The 19,849-nt window shown below is 39.9% G+C and overlaps 1 protein-coding gene and 1 long non-coding RNA gene across 2 annotated transcripts; both read left to right on the top strand.

Annotated features, from left to right (window-relative positions):
* Positions 1-723: 723 nt before the first annotated feature.
* LOC128470417 (uncharacterized) lies at positions 724-898 on the top strand. Its single transcript, XR_008346027.1, has 2 exons — positions 724-831; positions 862-898. It is a non-coding gene; the product is annotated as an uncharacterized LOC128470417 (long non-coding RNA).
* A 9,979-nt stretch (positions 899-10,877) lies between these two features.
* GPR157 (G protein-coupled receptor 157) lies at positions 10,878-19,576 on the top strand. Its single transcript, XM_053452053.1, has 6 exons — positions 10,878-11,061; positions 12,591-12,741; positions 13,625-14,025; positions 17,229-17,442; positions 18,357-18,548; positions 18,917-19,576. Exons 3-6 carry the CDS (start codon positions 13,643-13,645, stop codon positions 19,136-19,138), a joined length of 1,011 nt encoding a protein of 336 aa, XP_053308028.1. The 5' UTR covers positions 10,878-11,061; positions 12,591-12,741; positions 13,625-13,642; the 3' UTR covers positions 19,139-19,576.
* The last annotated feature ends 273 nt before the right edge of the window (positions 19,577-19,849 follow it).

Raw genomic sequence — 19,849 nt, forward strand, 5'->3', positions numbered from 1 at the left:
CTGTGTTTATGCTAAATAACCCGAGTGTAACGGTAGCCATGGTCTATGGTTGGGTGCTCTCTGGATAAGTAGGTTCTTGAGGTGCAGTAGGGAAAAAGTCTTCTTTCCAAAAAAAAAAATGGTTACATAATGATATAGTTTCCAAATGAAGATAATCAACTCAACCATAACCTCATGGCCAAGTATAACTTAACCCCTTAAGGACAATGGGCGGTCCCTAAACCCATTGAAAACAATGCATTTTGAGCCCGTATATATAAGGGTTTTGTCATTAAGGGGTTAAATCTACCTGTCCACAGACATTGCAAGAGGTCTACCAGGTCGTTAACCATGAGGTTTCTTCTTACTGAAGTCCTTTTTGGGAGACTTCTTATAACCCTGGATACTAATAATTATAAAACACATACAAGAACCTGAAACGTCTTATGTCAGAATTACCCAACCCAATTACTTTACATCATCAACAGAAAATATCTTTCCTCTGGCATGTGGCGTGTCTCCATAAGCTGAAAGATGTATTTTATTTTTTTATACTTTCTATTCCCTTTCTAAGCCATTGGCTACTGGATGAAGCGACAGTGAAACATTGCTTGAAAGAAAAAACAAATGCAATTCCAAGTAAGTAGAATGTCAGAAACACTATTAAACCTTTAGATGCAGCAATGTACGTGTAAAAGCTTTACGCTTTAGTCTTTCCTAGTTACTCAGTGGTTATAGCAGTGGTTCTTAACCTTGTTGGAGGTAATGACCCCCACCAGTTTCATATGCGCATTCACTGAACCCTTCTTAATTTGAAAAATAAAATATGATTTATTCAAATTCAAAACATAGGTATATATTTAGGTATATATTTATACATAGGTATATTTTTATACATAGGTGCACAAAATGAACAAAACCATTAAGAACAAAGAACAAAACCATTAAAATATTAAAACATGATTTTCACACAAAAACAAAACCATAATAATGAATATTTATTGCAAATCAGTGCAACTTCTGCTGTTGCCTTTCAGAGACCAGTTCAGAAATGCGTGGCTTTACCTTGGCAAGTGCCACTCTCATGTCATTGTCGGGTGTGTGTCTTGACCTCCGCCGAACCCACAAGACTGACTCACCGAACCCCTGGTGTTCGATCCAACCCAGGTTAAGAACCACTGGGTTATAGCTTTCTTAAAGAGGTTCTTGGAACATGATCTGGGCAACTTTACCCATCTGGTGTTCAGGGTACCCATAACCAGTCTCCACTGGCATGTAGAATCAGTGACATAATAGGCATGGACCTAGAGACCCCCCGAGTGCCCGTGGCCCCAATGCCATTATGGATGATGCAGCTCTACTGAGATATGTATTAGCGATGCTGCTTCTACCGCGTTCTGACGAAGTTAGAGCCAGGTGCTTGTTAGGTAAGCAGATTTAATATATGTGTGTGCGTGTGTGTGTGTGTGTGTGTGTGTGTATATGTGTGTGTGTGTGTATGTGTGTGTGTATGTATGTGTATGTGTGTGTGTGTAAGCATGCGTTGATTAAGGGCCCTGGGTGGTCTTAATCTGGCACTGTGTAGAATATAAGGAAACCATGCTTTCTTCTGGTGATAGCGTGTAACTTCATGTTCACAAGCCTGAGCGGGTTTTATGGAAACACATTAGTATTTTCTCATGAAAAAGGCCTTTACTTCATCTTAAAAAAATGAAGCCAAGGCTTCTACAAAAGCAAACTAAATGATTGCATGAAAAGATGAAGAATTTTAGCATTTACTGCTCATGGGGGAACACGGACAGAACAACAAGCGGAGACAGTCATCACTATGCGTTAACCAGATATACCATTTTTATGGAATGAGCAGAAGTTTTGCAGGCTTACTCATTAAGCCACAATATTTAAGTTTGAGCTGCATCACTTCCCTATTAACCGAGGTTAAAAAGGTCATAAAAACACCAACTTTGTTTTGTACATTTTTTACCATTAATCGTTTCAAGACTCAGTAATGCAGGATGAATGTCATTCACCGAAACAACTTCCAAGATGACCCAACCACACAAAAGCCAACCGCAAACTACGGTTTAGATCACTCTGCATGATGACACGATTTAAATCGTTAGATCGGCGTCTCTGACGAGTAGTGTTTGGAGTCAGTACAAGAAACGGAGGATACGCAATAAGGAAGGGCTGACCGTTCACTTGAAACCCCACACGTGAATTCATAATGTGTAGGAGGCCAATATAATCTTTGCAACTATGAGTAGATGTAGCAGGAACTCCACCATTCAGCGAGGGTCAATCCTACAGCGACTTCTCCAGCGGCCTCTCGCCTTACATGGCAGAGGTTCCAGCATATGACAAAATGCAACAAAGCCGGAGAGAAAAGACTAAAATAGTGTGATGTGAAATTTAATAATTCAGGTTTTGTTTTCCTGTTTTTTTTCATACTTTTAGGAAATAATGAATTTAAAGTAATTATTACATTACATTTTATTTAGAGAGAAACAACAGATTCCATTTTGCTTTTACAATAGGGGAGAGGGACAATTACCAACAATATTAAAATTGCCAATGAGACTTAGATGCGTGAAGTCATTGCAGATCTGAAGCAGAAGAGGGCCTCGTCCTTGTGAGCTTACAATCTATACTGTAGGAAAAACACTATAGTATATTTAAGAAAATGCACACCTACGATATGAATATTAACAATTATCTATATACAGAACAAACTACAGATGAGCATTTTGGTTTGAAACTGAAGGGTGCATTTTTGATGGTTTTACCGTATTTTGTTATTTCTTTTTGATGGTTCGTGGTTCGATTTAGTATATTAACGCTGCAAGCCAATTAAATAGTGGGACTGTCAGGTTGGAAAAAGCAAAAACGGCAAATGGAACATGTGATCTGATTGATGTGCATACACGCACGCGATGTAGCTGTGGGCAAGGCAACTGTGCTCTTGGGTTGTATGCTATATGGCTATTATTTGATAACCGTATTAAACAGATATACGGTATGTTGCATGTACTACCTGACCTCTGATACTCATGATCTGTAACATTGTGTGTTTCATAAGATGCCTTGGACATTTGTAACTGACTTTTTAAATACACGTAAAAGGAATAAAAAAATGTTTAAACATCTAATTCAAGGGCTAATTCATGTCAATGAAGTGAATACATGTTGTAGAATCTACATGTAATTATTTCACTATTTTGAACTTCTCCTTAGAACCGCCAGATTGAACAAATTTGAGAAGAATCCCTTTAATGAGGAGGAATAATGCGACTCCAAAGAAAAGTGACAGGATTGCTTCTCCCACTAGTACACCTATAACGTGGGCTTTTGATATGTACGTGTGCGTGCTATAAATGCCATGAGTTTGGTATACATTAACATACTTTAGGAAAGCTGTCCATATTTTAAGTAACATTGTCTACAACAATTCTCCTTTAAAGAAAAAAAAATAGTCTTTAAACACAGCGAATTTGCCATAAACACGGCGAAGATTTTCAATGCGATAAAAGTTTTAAAAAATCAAGCATTAGCCATCTGCTGTCCATAAGTGGAATAGCCTATCATGTTGAACTTTCATAGTGTTAGAAATAGCTAATATGTTAACCTGTATTAAATAAATAACTATAAAACATAGCTTTCATTTGAAGAAGAGACCCATGAGGCCCCAAAAGCATATGTGACTTTACACCCTTTTTTATGCTGGCTCAATAAAAGGTATCAACCTCAACTAAAGACCGCATTGTCTCTTGGGCTGAGATAGAAATATCCATTTTTCTAGTGACACCTAGTGGTGAAAGCTAGGTATTACATCAGCAATATGCCTTCTGCTATCCAGGTTCTGCTATCCAGGTTCTGCTATCCAGGTTCTGCTATCCAGGTTTAATTTTCCATATCTTATATTATCATTAATTATTATTATAATTTTTTTTACTTATAGGGCATTAACAATTTACACTGCACTTCCTACTAATACCTTGGCTAATACCAATTAGTGATCTCTTAAATATACTTCTGACTATATTGTGGCAGAAATAAAAGTTCAGACAGTGTCACCGGTGTTAGTGGGGATAGTAATGCAGCTTGGTCTAATTGCTACAATTGTACTGTTAATCCTACAGTTTCCAGATTATGGCTCCCTGATCTCCTGCACTGACATTTCTTCATCATGACACCCTGCATTTTACTCCTCATTATCCCATACCTAACATGACTTCTATGCTCGTTGAACCAGTTCCACCAGAACTACTGGCTTCCGGCATGTATATTATACTGGAAAATACTGTGACAAGCCCAGTTTACAGTGACAATGGCTTTGATCGCTTCAGTTGTCATCAGAATCTATTAAGGCGAGGTGAATATGTCAAGTCTCAAGCCGCTAATGTTCCCTGAAATGAGGATGGCGTACGTGTTGTAGATGGTGTGTGTGTGAAACGTGTTAGTTGTATTGATTCATGAATAGAGACATGGTCTGCGCATGTCTGCCCCATTTCTAATTGTCAACGTATTTTTTGTTTTTTGCAGACCTGAGTTAGCCGATTACATCTTGCATTGGCCTCCCCTTCTTGCGTAGATGCATTCTTCCAAGTACTGTAGCAGCTTCTTTAAAAGGCCTCTCCTTCTGCCCTGCCCAAAATGAGAATAACATAATAAATATTCTATCTCAAATCCCCTTTAAATCTTTTATTTTACTTACTGTTACGTTTCACATAAATACTTACCTACCTATGACCCTCTGGCACTCTTATACCCCAGCTAGGGGCGTGACCAGAAACCACGGGGCCCTGATGCAACCCACCCCCCGCGACCTCCAATTTCAACAGCTAATCTGTGCCATCATTGCCCCCACACAACTGGTCCGTGCCTTCTTTGCCCCCCTCCAACATACAACATATGTAAACACACAAAATATACACAGTGATACTCACACTCCATCTCACCCCACTTACACATCCATGCTCACACACACAATTACACATCCATGCTCACACACACAATTACACATCCATACTCACACACACAATTACACATCCATACTCACACACACAAGTACACATCCATGCATATATTTATATAAATATTTTATTATATCTTTTCGTGTGACAACACTGAAGAAATGACACTCGGCTACAATGTAAAGTAGTGAGTGTACAGCCTGTATAACTCAACACAAAGCCTTTAACCCCTTCGTGACAAAGGTTGATTTTACTTTTTTTCCCCTCCGTGACAATGGCCGTTTTAACATTTCTGCGCTGCTCGTGTTTAGCTGTAATTTTCTTCTTTCCCGTTTACTGAACCCACACACATTATATATTGTTTTTTTCAGGACAAGAAGGGCTTTCTTTAGATGACATTGTTTTGATTGTATCATATTATTTACTATTAAAAAAAGTATAAAATATGGTGAAACATTTAGAAAAAAATGACTGTTTCTAACTTTTAGTTGAAAAATCTTTTACTCATCTATAAAAGGTAATGAAAAAAACTGCTAAATAGATTCTACTATTTGTCCTGAGTTTAGAAATACCCAATGTTTTTATGTTTTTTTGCTTTTTTCTACACATTATGGGGCAATAAGTACAGGTAGCGTTTTGCTATTTCAAAGCCATTTTTTCCAAATCTGGTAATTCTTCCCCCCATGTGCCATTTCGGGTATCTTTGAAGCCGGCCAATGCAATTTACCCCATCAAGTCATATATTTTTGAAAACTAGACAGCCCAGGGTATTCCAAATGCTAGTATTTTAACCCTTTCCAAGCACTATTTCTACCATCAGCCTTTGTCAAACTTTATGGTAGTAATTTGTTTGCATTTGTTTTTTCACACACAGTTTACTTCAGGTATGAATAAACAGGTTCTGGTATATGTCACTATCACAAAACACCCCAATATGTGTTTACCAACATCTCCTGAGTACAGCGATACCTCACATGAATGATTTTGCCTGGCTGTTTGGGGGCAAAATGGCCACATTTGGGGCATGCGCATTTTCAATGTTGAACTTTGACGTTTGGCGATCAACTGCCCATGCCCTATTTGGTACATCTTTGAGCCGGGCCATTTCAGTATGCCCAATAAAGTCATATATTTTTGAAAACTAGACACCCCAGGGTATTTCAAATGCTAGTATTTTAACTCTTTCCATGCACCATATCTACCACCAGTATTTGTCAAACTTTGTGGTAGTCATTTTTTTGCATTTGTTTTGTCACACACATTTTACTTCAGGTATGAATAAACAGGTTCTGGTATATGTCACTATCACAAAACACCCCAATATGTGTTCAGCAACATCTCCTGAGTACAGCGATACCTCACATGAATGATTTTGCCTGGCTGTTTGGGGGCAAAAGGGCCACATTTGGGACATGCACATTTTTCAATGTTGAACTTTGGCATTTGGGGATCCACTGCCCATGCCCTATTTGGTACATCTTTGAGCCGGGCCATTTCAGTGTGCCCAACAAAACCATATATTTTTGAAAACTAGACACACCAGGGTATTTTAAATGCTGGTATTTTAACTCTTTGCATGCACACATTTTACCACCAGAATTTTTTCAAAGTTTGCAGTAGTATTCTTTTGTGTGTATTTTTCCCCCACACACCTATGTTATGTATGAATTTACAGCTCCTGGTATATGCCGCTGTCACACGACACCCCAATATGTGTTCAGCAACATCTCCTGAGTACAGTGATACCCCATATGCATGGGTTTGTCATTTTGGGGGGGAACTAAAAGGCCACATTTGGTATGTGTGCATTTTTCTAATTGGAAATTAGATGTGTGGCCATCCTTCCCCCGGTGTTAATTGGGACCTTGTTGAACCCGGCCAATTCAATTTACCCCATCAAATCATACCTTTTTTAAAAGTAGACACCCCATGGGCATTTAATATGCCAGTATTTTAACTCTCTCCATGCGAGAATTGTTTTAAGCTAATATGCTAATTTTAGGACTTGCTCACAAAAATATATTTTTTATATATATATTTTATTTTTTTTGCCTTTTTTAAAAAAAAAAAAATTTTTTTTTTCAACTTGAAGGTTCCCCTGATAGTGACATCAGTGGGAAATTATTTTTACATTTTACTGTTTTGTTTACTATTTTTTTCTAATTATTATTAATTTTATTTTATTTTTTAATTTATTTTTACTAATCACACTGTGATTAGAAAACTGGGCTCCATTGACTTGCATGGTTGAATGCAGTACCTGTATTCAACCTGCAAGTGGAGCCAGAGTTCTCTAGAGGGTCTGAGACCGTCTAGCGAATTTTTTCAACTCTATTGTTTTTTTTTCCGGGCCGCCGCCATCTTGCAGATGGCGAAGATCACCGGCGGCTGTGACCGCTCTCCGGAGCGGTCACAGTCCATCCAAAGGTAAGTTTTTGGTGTCGCTGGATGCCTCCTGATCGAGGCATTCCAGCGACACCATTTAAGTTTAGGAGGTGATCGTTGATCGCCTCCTAAACGCTTTTAAAACGGGCGTCCGCCGCCATACAATGTATGGCGGTTGTTGACGCCCCGGGGAGGGGCCAGACATGGCCCCTGGTGCCGATCGTGGGGTTGCTGAATGCCTCGAGGTCGAGGCATTACAGCAACGCCGTTTGGGTGCAGAAAGCGAACGTAGATCGCTTTCTGCACCCGTTTAAAGACGTGCCGGTTCTGGCACGTCATTTGTCATAATCGACTTTTTTTTCGTGCCGTGCCAGAACCGGCAATTGTCATTAAGGGGTTAATGTCTAAACCTTGGCAACAAAAGTGAGTACACCCCTAAGTGGAAATGTACTGTAGATATATATATATATATATATATATATATATACATATATACCGTATTGGCTCGGATATAGGCCGCCCCCGTATATAGGCCGCACCCTAAAAGTTTGGTGCTTTTTTAAAGAAAAAGTTTTTTTCTTTAAAAAAGCACCAAAAAATAAAAAATAAACATTCTGCCACTCTGTCTCCCCCCCCCCGAGATATGCTGCCACTGTCCTCCTCCCCCCGAGATATGCTGCCACTCTGTCCCCCCCCGAGATATGCTGCCACTGTCCTCCTCCCCCCGAGATATGCTGCCACTGCCCCCCCCGAGATACGCTGCCACTGTCCTCCTCCCCCCCCGAGATATGCCACTCTGCCCCCCCTCCCCGACTTACCGGAGCAGACTCCCGGGTGTCTTGCGGGGCCGGCGGGGGCATCTACGCAATACGCGTATACAACCGGAAGTTGTATACGCGTATTGCGTAGATGTCCCCCGCCGGCGCCCCGCAAGACACCCGGGAGTCTGCTCCGGAAAGTCTTGGGGGCAGAGGTAAAACGCATCGTGTGGACGGTCACCGGCTGCGGCGATGCGGGTAAACAACCCGGAGGCTGTTTACCCGCATCGCTGCAGCCGGTGACCGTCCAGACGATGCGCTTAGACAACCTCCCGTGCCGGCACCCCCCCCAACCCCCCCCCGGTGGAAAGTGCCTGCAGGGGAGGCTGTCTGAGGACATCCAAGAGTAGGATGCAGGTCCCCTGCACCGCTGCGGGGGATCTGTATCCTAACCCCGCTGCCTGCCCGGGCGCTAGACCTCGAATATAGGCCGCACCCCCACTTTAAAGACTTAAAGTGGGGGGAAAAAGTGCGGCCTATATTCGAGCCAATACGGTACATATACACACATATACATACATCCCACCTCCCACCCCCACTTACCTATCACTTCCTCTCTCGGTTTCACCACGGGGTCACTTGACGTCACGCAACCCCCAATATGTTTCTGTCTCCCCATGCCAGTTCAACATAGTTTAGAAAGGGCCCTTCCGACCTGGATCGGTGTGGTCTGTCGTTACACCGCTGACCCCAACCTTCACATCCTGGAAGCCTCCTGGAGCTTTACTGCAGCGATGACTGCAGCCATGTGATGTCATTGTGTAAATATGGATACCCAACCTACCATTCAGAAAAGCTGTTTATTGACAAAAATAAGATCACCTGAGGCACCCGACGTCAGCAGAGGATTTCTCCACCCCACATGGTCCGAAGCCCAGATGGGATAGGCCACATTGGACTGCTGTGAAGAAACGGTATACACCGCCCTGTCACAGCCAGAGGGAACCAAGAAGTAAGGACACCAATGGAAAACATCATGTATGTTTCTAGCTCACTAAGTCACTTATCACCTTACACCTTACTAACTATACCACCATTTAAAAAGAAAACCAAGTTCAACCTCACACTAGGAGACAAGGCTTAGAATTGGTATCTAAACCACCTACAGACAATGGGCTACAGCGCCCCGCTTTAGGTTCACCAACTCTTAGCTTGCACCCTATTACCTCTGCCGCTCTCTCCTTCTGTGTTCCCCAAGACCCTTGTGTGCTCCGCCACCCCCTCATTTATAGATCCATGCTATAATTCCATATATTGTATAGCTACCCCCCCCTTTCCTTAGATATCAGTTGTGCGGGTTTCTATACATTTTTAGACAATAGGATCTCTGCGTCAGGCGCGTCACTCGCAGTGACTGAAGGCGTCACCTTTTATTGATTAATGGGATGACTTTCATCCAGAAAACACCGGACATGCAACATTCATAAGCGTCCTCCATAAAGGCCACAGGAAATACAAATTGTCTGAATCATCCGCTTGGGACGCAAGCGAAATATCTAATGAATACACCAGGTCAGAATCTTATTACATTAGAAACACGTCAAACAGTCAAACATTGTTAAAGAACTCTTATGGTTAACACATTTTTGTGCACAGTTTGCAAAATTGTCTTGTCACCATAGCAACCAATGAAATGATCTTGCTGATTGGACCAATGCATTTTGTTGCTATAGCGATAAGAGCACCTTTGAAACTTTTTATCAGACTCACTTTTTATACATAATTCCCCCAAACTGAAGAGAGGAGGCCAGGTTAGAAATGAAAGCTGTCTACGGACATATAGAAAGGACTGAAGTGTTTTTTGGAACTTTTGGGTTAATGATCGGCGTCTTCACTTCCTCTCTCCACTTTCTGTAAAGGAACTGAAACTCTGATCACCAAAAAACAGGAAGAAAAAGACAGTGCGGCTCCCATCCGTTCAGATATACAATGTATCACTGATACATAGAGAGTAGATAATAGATGCATGATAGATATATAATAATAGCCATATAACAGATAATAGGATACATATATGAGATATAGATAATAGAACAGATAGATTATATATATATAGATAGGAGATGTATGATATATATATATATATATATATATATATATATATATATAATTATTATGTAAGAGATGATATATATATATATATATATAATAGATAATAGAATAAATATGATATATATAGAGACAATAGATATATATAGATGGGAGATGTATTTAATTAATTATATGAGATATATAACAGAGACTGATGATATATAATAGGATAAGTTTATGAGATATAGATAATAGAAAATATATATTTAGATATATGATACATATAGATAGGGTATATGATTATTATATAATAGATGATACATATAATGGATATATAACAGACAGATGATAGATAATGGTATATGAGATATAGATGATAGAACAGATATATTATATATAGATATATGATACATATAGATAGAGGTATATAATTATTATATAATAGATGATACATATAATGGATATATAACAGACAGATGATAGATAATGGTATATGAGATATAGATGATAGATATTATATATAGATATATGATACATATAGATAGAGGTATATAATTATTATATAATAGATGATACATATAATGGATATATAACAGACAGATGATAGATAATGGTATATGAGATATAGATGATAGATATTATATATAGATATATGATACATATAGATAGGGTAGATATAATAGGCAGGCATATATATGGCTCCTTAGCCGGATCCCGTGGCTCTGGTGAGTGACCCCCGAGCTGCCCCTAGGATATATTGCCCGTGCCAGCCGCCTCTCCCCGGGCAGTTTCCTGCTGCTCCCGGATGTCTCAGGCCCAGGCTCCTCCCGCTGACAGCCGGCTGGGAGCTGCACGGAGCGGAGACGGACTGCGGGGTGAGTGAGGGGCTCCGGGGTTAGTTACTGTCAGCTGTCCCTGCAGAGGCGATTCCCGGCCGGGTCTCGTTGGACTAATGCCCCGCTGTGTGAGCGCTTCTCCCCCAGCCTGTCATACCCCCGGCGGGCGGTTACTTTATCCCGGCAACCGGACAGCGTTTGCCGCTCTCTGGCTGGGGAGTTCTCGGTTGTTATTCGCGTGTTATTTACGGTTCGTTCCACGCAGGACCGTGACAACCACGCGAGTATAATCAAATCATCTCGGGTATATAAGGGGTTAAAGCAGCACAATTTAACCCCCCCCCCCCCAAAGAACCCATTTACACCATTTCTGGCAGTCGGTATCTCTACACCGCGCTGTCCGGGAGACAGGACTCAATGAGTTAATAATCGTTATATTTTTAACATAGATGAATAACCCCTTATGGCCCTAAGTCGATTGACCCTTTGTTTTATATAATAAGCACATAATGTCATAGAACTCACCTCTTTGGTACTGAAGGGGTTACTCCTTTCCAACTTTAGAGGGCTTAACCGTTTAGGTGCCAGTGGCCAAGCTGACACTTTGTATTGTATTCCAGAGGGGGGGTGTCTGGGGCTTAAATGGTGACAATAACTGTGAACTTGGGCTTTCTGGAATTATCATTATTTTTATTATTACATTTCATTTATCGGCCAAACTGCAGATTCTGTACCAGGGTGGATTTGTTTTAAATCAAGTCGATTATAAAACACTGGTCAGTAAGACTCGATTTAAGTCATGATTTTTAAATGTAAAGACTCATCCTTGCTGGTTGTTATAATCTTTAATATTTGCCAGCAGATAAAGATTTCATATTTACAAAAATAACTTCAGATCAGAACCGATTTTACCTTAATGGGTTAATCATTCATATTTGGAGAACTGCTTAAGTAGTTATATTTAACGGAAACAATAACATTATATAATTATAATTAAATATTCTTGTATTTGTTTAAACGTCAATGTTTATTAACTGAAGGGGTTAAACAAAATATTGTCAAAAAAACAACAACAAAACTTAAAGCATCAGCTGGGTCCCCGTGAAGAACATAAAAGTCGTCTTCTTCTTCTTCATTCTCTTGTTTGTCTGTAATCTGGATGTTATCTCAGTTTGGATAATTTGTATTAATCTAACTAGTTTACCAAAAATGTAAATTATTGCATAAATATAAAGCCTTATTCTACTAACTAAACTCTTTTTTTTATACAGGATAACCTTTGAACTATAATGTATCTTACATAGGAAACTACCTTTTAGATAGACTTTTTCCCCAAAAAGCATTTCATTAAAATATATTTAATTAAAAGTCAAAGAAATCCAATTTAAATGAAAAAAAAATCCTATCTTTTTTTTAATTATTATTGTTATAAAAAAAAATCATCAATTTTTTTATCCACCCTGTTTTGTACAAGCGAACAATAACGCGATGGAGTATAAGATCTGCTGGTATGGAAGGAGGTGAGGGCTCTGTACTCATGATTTTAAAATCATTTCTTCTCTTTATAGAGACGCCAAATGATTTAACTATTAAACTGCCAACGCGAAGATGCTTCTCACGCAGTGGATGTAAAATAAATTCCACCTGGGCTGTTATTCCAACCTGAAATCTGAGCTTCTTACTCCGTCCTGAGAATTCTCATCAGACCGGCTTCCTAAGGTGAGTATATTCTGCGTCCATAACGGTAGCAGAGTCCGGCACAATCAATATTTCTGGTGATTTCCCTCAAACTGACGCAGATACTCCCCTAAAAACTTCAGAAATTGTGTTTATCTAGATTTTCGCTGAGATAAGTGAGTAATTTTGTGTGATTTTATTGAGCTGGTACATGAATAGAGCCACTCATTCAACTGGAGATAAAACTACACGGCAGATAATGGAATGCAGAGTGTGAAGGCAGGCCTATGAGCGCTTAGAAATCCGGCATAGAAATTGGTTAAGAACCATTTGCCCATCTAGTCTGCCAATTTTTACCCTTTACCACTTCTGCTGAGAGGCTGTTCCACTGATTGGCCACACTCTTGTGCACTGTGAACAATGTAATGTAAGATGAAGACACGCTGGTTTCACAAGTCAGACAAATCGGTTTTAGTAAAAATAAATAAATGAATTCTGAAGTAAAGTGGTAAAAAGGGAGAAATTGGCAAAAAGATTCCAATGGTCACTATGGAAACTGCATCACCTTTACAGCCAGAATCTGGCGAGTTAGCGTCGCTAATAAATTGGAGCTAAATGTGTGCGTTTCTGCAAAAATAACTGCTCGTGCAAAGGGGGTTTATCTAAGTCCGGATCCCCGTGATGCTGACCGTTAGAAAACATACTTTTTGTTCCAGAAAGAGAACATAGAACTCCGCAGAAACCGGCATGTGTATAAACATTACGCTTTCTGTACGTTATATATGTTGAATCGTACTGTATATATGTTGCTTTATAAAGTAGATACTTTACTTTGGCGGTAGGTGAGTGGATAAGCAGTCCATACAGGGCATAGTCTTCCTAGTCGGTAACAATGAGTGAATTCTATTCCGTGTCCTCCTCCCAGGGCTGTCTGCGAGGTTCCATGGCTTGGCTAGAAAACCCAAAGGAGAAGCTGCTTGTATCTGAGCAGGCGATTGTGCTGCTGTCCTGCGCCTTGTCCTTCCTGGGCTCTGCGCTCATCATCTTCACCCACATCCGCTGGCCGGAGCTCAGAAGTCGGCCCCGTCAGCTGCTCCTCTACCTGTCCGTGGCGGACTTGCTGTCTGCCGCTTCTTACTTCTATGGAGTCCTACGGGATTTCAGCGGCCCCAGATGGGACTGCGTAGCCCAAGGCGCTGTCTCCACTTTCTCCAACACCAGCTCTTTCTTCTGGACGGTGTCCGTGGCCATCTACCTCTATATCACCATCGTGCAGTCTCAGCAAGCCTTAGCGGATCACATGATATACTGGTTCCATTTAATCAGGTACGTTCACGCGCAGTATGGCTCTATTGGTGTATTAGTATATATATATATGTTATAATGTATATTATATATATATTCCTATGTAAATATTAGCAGGTTTCTTCTTTGAAAAGTTTTAAGAACGTCTCTAAAATATTTAGAACGTCATCATGTCATTGAGTAAATATTGTGTTACTATTTGCAGGGTCGGAAGTAGAAATAGTCAACATTTTGCACAAAAAAAAAAAAATTAAAGAATGTCACTTCCAACCTTTTTTAGGTCATTTTGTGGATATTTTTTGTGTTTTTACTTCCCGCTTTGGCTTTTGTTTTAGAGAGTTTTGTTTTAGAGAGTTCCGCCAGAACATGACAGCCGCGTAGAAATTCACCTTCTACTGTTACATAGGAATTTTCTAAGAAAACCAATTTCTGGAAGTTCCCTTTTCTAGTTAGAAATTTAGCATCAATATTGGGACCTGCAGAATCGAGTTATAAACAGCCGAGAACACGATCTTAAAGCAAATGTTTAATATATACAGTCTTAATACCCTAACATCGTAGACAATACAGGATCATTACAATAAGATCAATAAATCAAACTTTATGAAAAGCCTCAGTCACTGATGAACAATTCTGATTTTATGTAAATCACGTATAATATATCAGAAGGGTTATACGAAAACATCCTCTTTCTAGATCAGACATTAGACGGGGCTGAAGAAAACAGGAACTCTTATGCTTAAAAAAAAATAAAAAAAAAAAAAAAAAATTCTGAACGCCTGTTCACAGCAACATAAAAAAAAAAAAAATCCTTACATTTTATTTTAAGCCATTCAGCAGCTATCCCACATGCATTGCAAAACGTGCTTGCCTTATTCTATATGTAATAATAAGTCCAAAGATAAATACATTCTAACGGAATGGTGTCTAGAAATGGAATTCCACTTAATTCCAGGGGCCGCGGCTTGGTTACAATATGTGGAGACTGGAAGCGTTAATGTGGGAACACGCCACAAAACGACTTCCCTTATTCATACATAACATTAATTACACGTTGTTAATCTTGTGATTTTAAGGTTAAAATTGGAGGATTCTTTTATTTCGGATAGTTGCCTGAGGCTTGTTTCAGATTTCAGCAGCAGTCTGTGAGTCACAAGAAACGAAAAAGGATGGGAATTTAATATTGGGGGTGGGAGCCAATAGTCTGAATTTTCATTATATATATATATATATATATATATATATATGTGTGTGTCTGTAAATTGTCTGACTCCAGTTAACAAGATCCAGTGAAAGAGAACCCAGGCTACCTATCAGGCTAGTATTTATTATTATTTATTGTTTTATATAGCGCCATCAAATTCCGTAGTGCTGTACGATGGGTAGACAGGACATAACGAGTAGTATGTAACATAACAAATTGACTTACAGAGACAACAGGTGAGGAGGTCCCGGCTCAAAGGAGCTTACAATCTATTGAATTTAAAGTATGGGATGTGGTTTTGTGATCAAATATAAAGTAGATATAATTTTGCCTTGATAACTGCTATTGTGATTACATTATTGTATTTTTACATTTTTTTAGGAATGTATGCCTATTTAAAAATCTTCGGAAAAGGCTGTTGAATATTTAGCATATTAAAATTGCAGTCTAGAAATTATCTAGATAATTGATTTTTTTTTTAACTCTCAGTTTATTGGGGATACACAATAGCAAATTAAGTACGCCATAACTAATACCGTGCGTAACAGTTGTAGGCAAGAGAGTTCCTTTAAATATTTTTTCTTTAAATGTAAAAAAAAAAAGTAATCAAAGAAAGCTTGACTTAATTGCAAAATGCAGACTAATGCCAGATTTACTACAATAGCTCCATAGTATCGGGAAACGAGCTGATTCTTTGTTGATTGACCCAGTTTTGTTTGGTAGGAAGGTTTGTAGCAAATAACAAAGTGTGCCTTCTACAGAAAAGCAAATTAATCAAGATTATTGTGCTGATTGTCAAACGTGTGGTTAAGTGCGCTGTCAACGTGTCAGTTTGTTCTAGGTAAACACTCCAGAATGATGTCATATTTCCAGAATACTTAGCGCAATACTGCCCCGTCTGGCGGGTTTAGTCATTGCATGTAGGACTGGAAAAATGAGTGACTCTAATGCCAAATAATTTTATTTTTAAAGGTGTTGCAACATGTTTTCTACTTTAAATGAAAACATAATTAAGAACTAGATCTTGGGGTTTTCTCCTCAAATTGCAGATTACTGGAGAACTTTCCTGCAATAACAGTTGGAATGCGGTGGAATGTACAGATTTATCTGGGGTTCAGGGGTAGATCATTGATCTCTTAACGCTGGGTTCTGTCCCACTAACCCTGCCTCCCTCTCCCATCACGCATGTAGAGGAATAGCCGAGGTTCTGGGAAAAAGGAACTGATGACAAATTTTATTTTTTTACCTTCTGACTGATGTAGGGTTGTGGAACTTGCTCCAATTCCTCACTTTAATTACTCTGTCTCATTTTTAAGGCAAAGTAAACAAACATACAAGTTAGGGAAAATTAAATAGAAAATACCCCAAAACAGCTGAAACAATTAATATATAAATGTAAATTACGGCTGACGATCTTCATCCTACGGCATGAGCCCAATAGGTGGCAGTGCTCAGACAATGTGAAAATCCCCGCTATTCGCTTGTCTCATTTGCACAAGATAAATCCGTGTATAAAATGCATATCAGAATAAGCTTTTTTTACTATTTATTTAATAAGAATGGTATACAAAATGATGAGTTTATGGTGATCAGTAGGAAACGTGTATGGTGAACAGGGTCCCGCAGCTTGTATTAACTCAAGATTTAACCCTTTAAGGACAATGGGCGGTCCCTAAACCCATTGAAAACAAAGCATTTTGAGGCCGTACATGTACGGGCTTTGTCATTAAGGGGTTAAAGTAATATAAGCTTTCTGGACCTCAGACGACTCTTCAGATTTGCTGAACGTTTATGATTCTTGACTTATTTCTCTCTGTTGGCCCAACGAGAACTGTTGTTGCCTTTGACTAAAGACTGCATGCAAGAAGAAAGCCACAAATGAAGCTGATTTTGGGTGACGGCCCGTTCTATGTGCTGTGCGTAAAATTATTGCCCAATCTTAGAGAAACAAAGCCATCCCGTAGCATTGTGGGTTTTTAAAAACACTAAACTAATCATTTCCCTGCCTTTTCCTCCGCAGTTGGGGCGTCCCGTTGGTGATCACAGTGGCCGCTGTCTCTCTGCAGAAGATCGGCTATGATGCTTCCTACGTGTCCGTGGGCTGGTGCTGGATAAATATCGATGCCGAGGACCGGCTTCTGTGGATGTTATTGGCCGGGAAGTTGTGGGAGATCCTGGCGTATCTCATTCTGCCTGTACTCTACATCCTCATCAAGAAACACATCGGAAGAGCGGTACCGAGCCACCACTTTGGGTCTTTTTCATACAGTTGTTTCCATGTTGGGCACCGCTTTGCGTATGAGGAGTACCCATTGTGCTCGTACACAACGTGTGCCTTTTTTGAATAGTGGCGATAATATTGGTTTGCAGGATAAGAATTAAACAGAGCCCAAGGATTCTCAATATGTATGGCCTGGCGGAGAGAAGAGAAATGGGAGATGTGATAGAAACATTTAAATACTAAAGAGATTTTACAAAGTAGAGAATTGAGGTTTTTTATTTCAAAGGAGGAGACAGAGAGGTCGTAATCTAAAACTAGAGGGTCACAGGTTTACTTTACTCAGAGGGTGATAGATAAGTGGAACAGCCTCTCAGGAGAAGAGGTAGATGATAATACAGTGAGGGAATTGAAACATGCATGAGATAGGCATAAAGCTATCCTGTATTTAAGAGAAGCCCAAGGACTGATTAAGGTCTGAGTCTTTACATCCGCAAAGTTTGGCAGACTAAACGTGCTGAAGTGTTCTTATCTGCCTTCAAAGTCTACTGTTTTCATGTTAAGTCTTTCTTTAAGCATTTACTTGGCCATGAAGACGCGAGATAAGCTGCAGCATAGAAGATCTGTGGTTTCTGAGACTGATAAGTGTATCATTTAGGATATCATGGAACTGTTAGAATTTAAGCAAATAAGTGCTGACCTTACTTATGAGGCTGTAAATGAGTTTTTGTATTTGTTACATTTTCCTGAACGCCAGTGGCTAGAAAATCTTGGGGAGCTAACCGCAGTTCTTCCGTAGATTTAGGCAGCCTTGGTTGCGTCTGTCTCTTCATATAACCCCGGACAGACTCTGCTGAAGAAAGCAATGACACAAAAGAGATAAGTGATGTTTTTGTAAGGACTAACATCAATTTTGTTTTCTTTCTCCAGCACGCGGCTCTGTCCGAGTACCGCTCGATTCTATCGGCTGCTCCTGTGTACCAACCCAGGACCATTGCTGATAAGAAGCTAATCTTCATCCCAATTATTTTCATCTTCCTTCGCATCTGGAGCACCATACGATTCATCCTGACCCTCTGCGGTTCCGCAGCCGTGCATAACGTCATTCTGGTCATTCTTCACGTAAGCAAAACCTCGTGGTGTTTTATATTTTTTTGTTAAGCACTCCCGATGGTTTTCTTGCCGAGAGTGACTCTTCATTTGTGCAAACCTTTTTATATATAATATATATAAAATGTATAACGTATAGTAATATATAATGTATAGTAACCACAGCTATAGATTTTACTCCTGCCTTCTTGGTGTGTGTGTTTGCGTGCTGGAGAATTCAGACACGTTTTACTTGTGTGTTTATACTAATGCGTATATATTGTTACTTGCAAAAGCCCTTAAATTCTTAAGTTAGTGACAAAAAACGTGGATGAGTGAAACCTATTGATTTCCGCTAACCTTGCCATATCGGCTAACCAACTTTTTGATTTTGTTTTCAGGGTGTTGGAAACACGTTCCAGGGAGGCGCCAATTGCATCATGTTTGTGCTGTGCACGCGTGTTATCAGGTCACGTCTCCTGGCGTCACTGAGATGCTGCTGTTGCAAGCCTTGCGCTTCTGACTGCACACAGAACGGCGTGTCTGGAGGGCAGGCGTCCGGCTACGGCTCCACCGCAGAGACCGAGAGAGAGAAGTGGTCGACCCACCTGCCAAGCACTTGATCTTGTTTCTGTGTCCCGAAATCTGCTTTGTTAGAATATCTCTGGGTATTTTGTACACATTTTGTCGTCTTATTCCTACTCAAAAGGATTTTAAGACTTCCTAAACTACAGGATATTAACGTCCATGCCAAAGTGGAGTGGCGCTCCTTCAGGGTGAGCGGACATTCGGTTTACCTTGTGTCAAGACAAGAAACTAATATTTCTCTGTGTTTTGAAGCACATCCTTCAGGGAAATGCAATAGGATACCTTTTTCTATTCGATATGGGTTTGGACGGATTATACTCAATAATGGTGGTCCGTTCAGAAGTATCTTTCTAGTTTACAATCCGTGGGGTTCTGCTATCACTGGCAGAACATGAACGTAGCAACTAACGTTGATCTTTTATTGTGTGTTCACAAAGTGACCTTGCTGATGACACCTCCTTTCCAAATAATAATGCGTACATAAAATTATGTTCCTGAGAGCAATACTTTTGTTTAAAATGTTCATCCTGTTTTAATGTCTGTCCTCTCAATCTGTTGCCGTATTTATAATATCGCTCATACGATGAGGCTTTGCACATTTGTACTGTTGGTGAGCCGTGAAGACCAACGCTAAAACCCGTTTACTATAAGACTACCGGCGGGTAGCTGCCGTGCCGTGGTAGATCTACAAACTCTCCATGAAGCCGAGCCATCCCAAAATAATCTTTGGTTATTTTTAGGAGCCT

Source organism: Spea bombifrons, chromosome 12 (assembly GCF_027358695.1).
Source record: "Spea bombifrons isolate aSpeBom1 chromosome 12, aSpeBom1.2.pri, whole genome shotgun sequence".
Lineage (NCBI taxonomy): Eukaryota > Metazoa > Chordata > Amphibia > Anura > Pelobatidae > Spea > Spea bombifrons.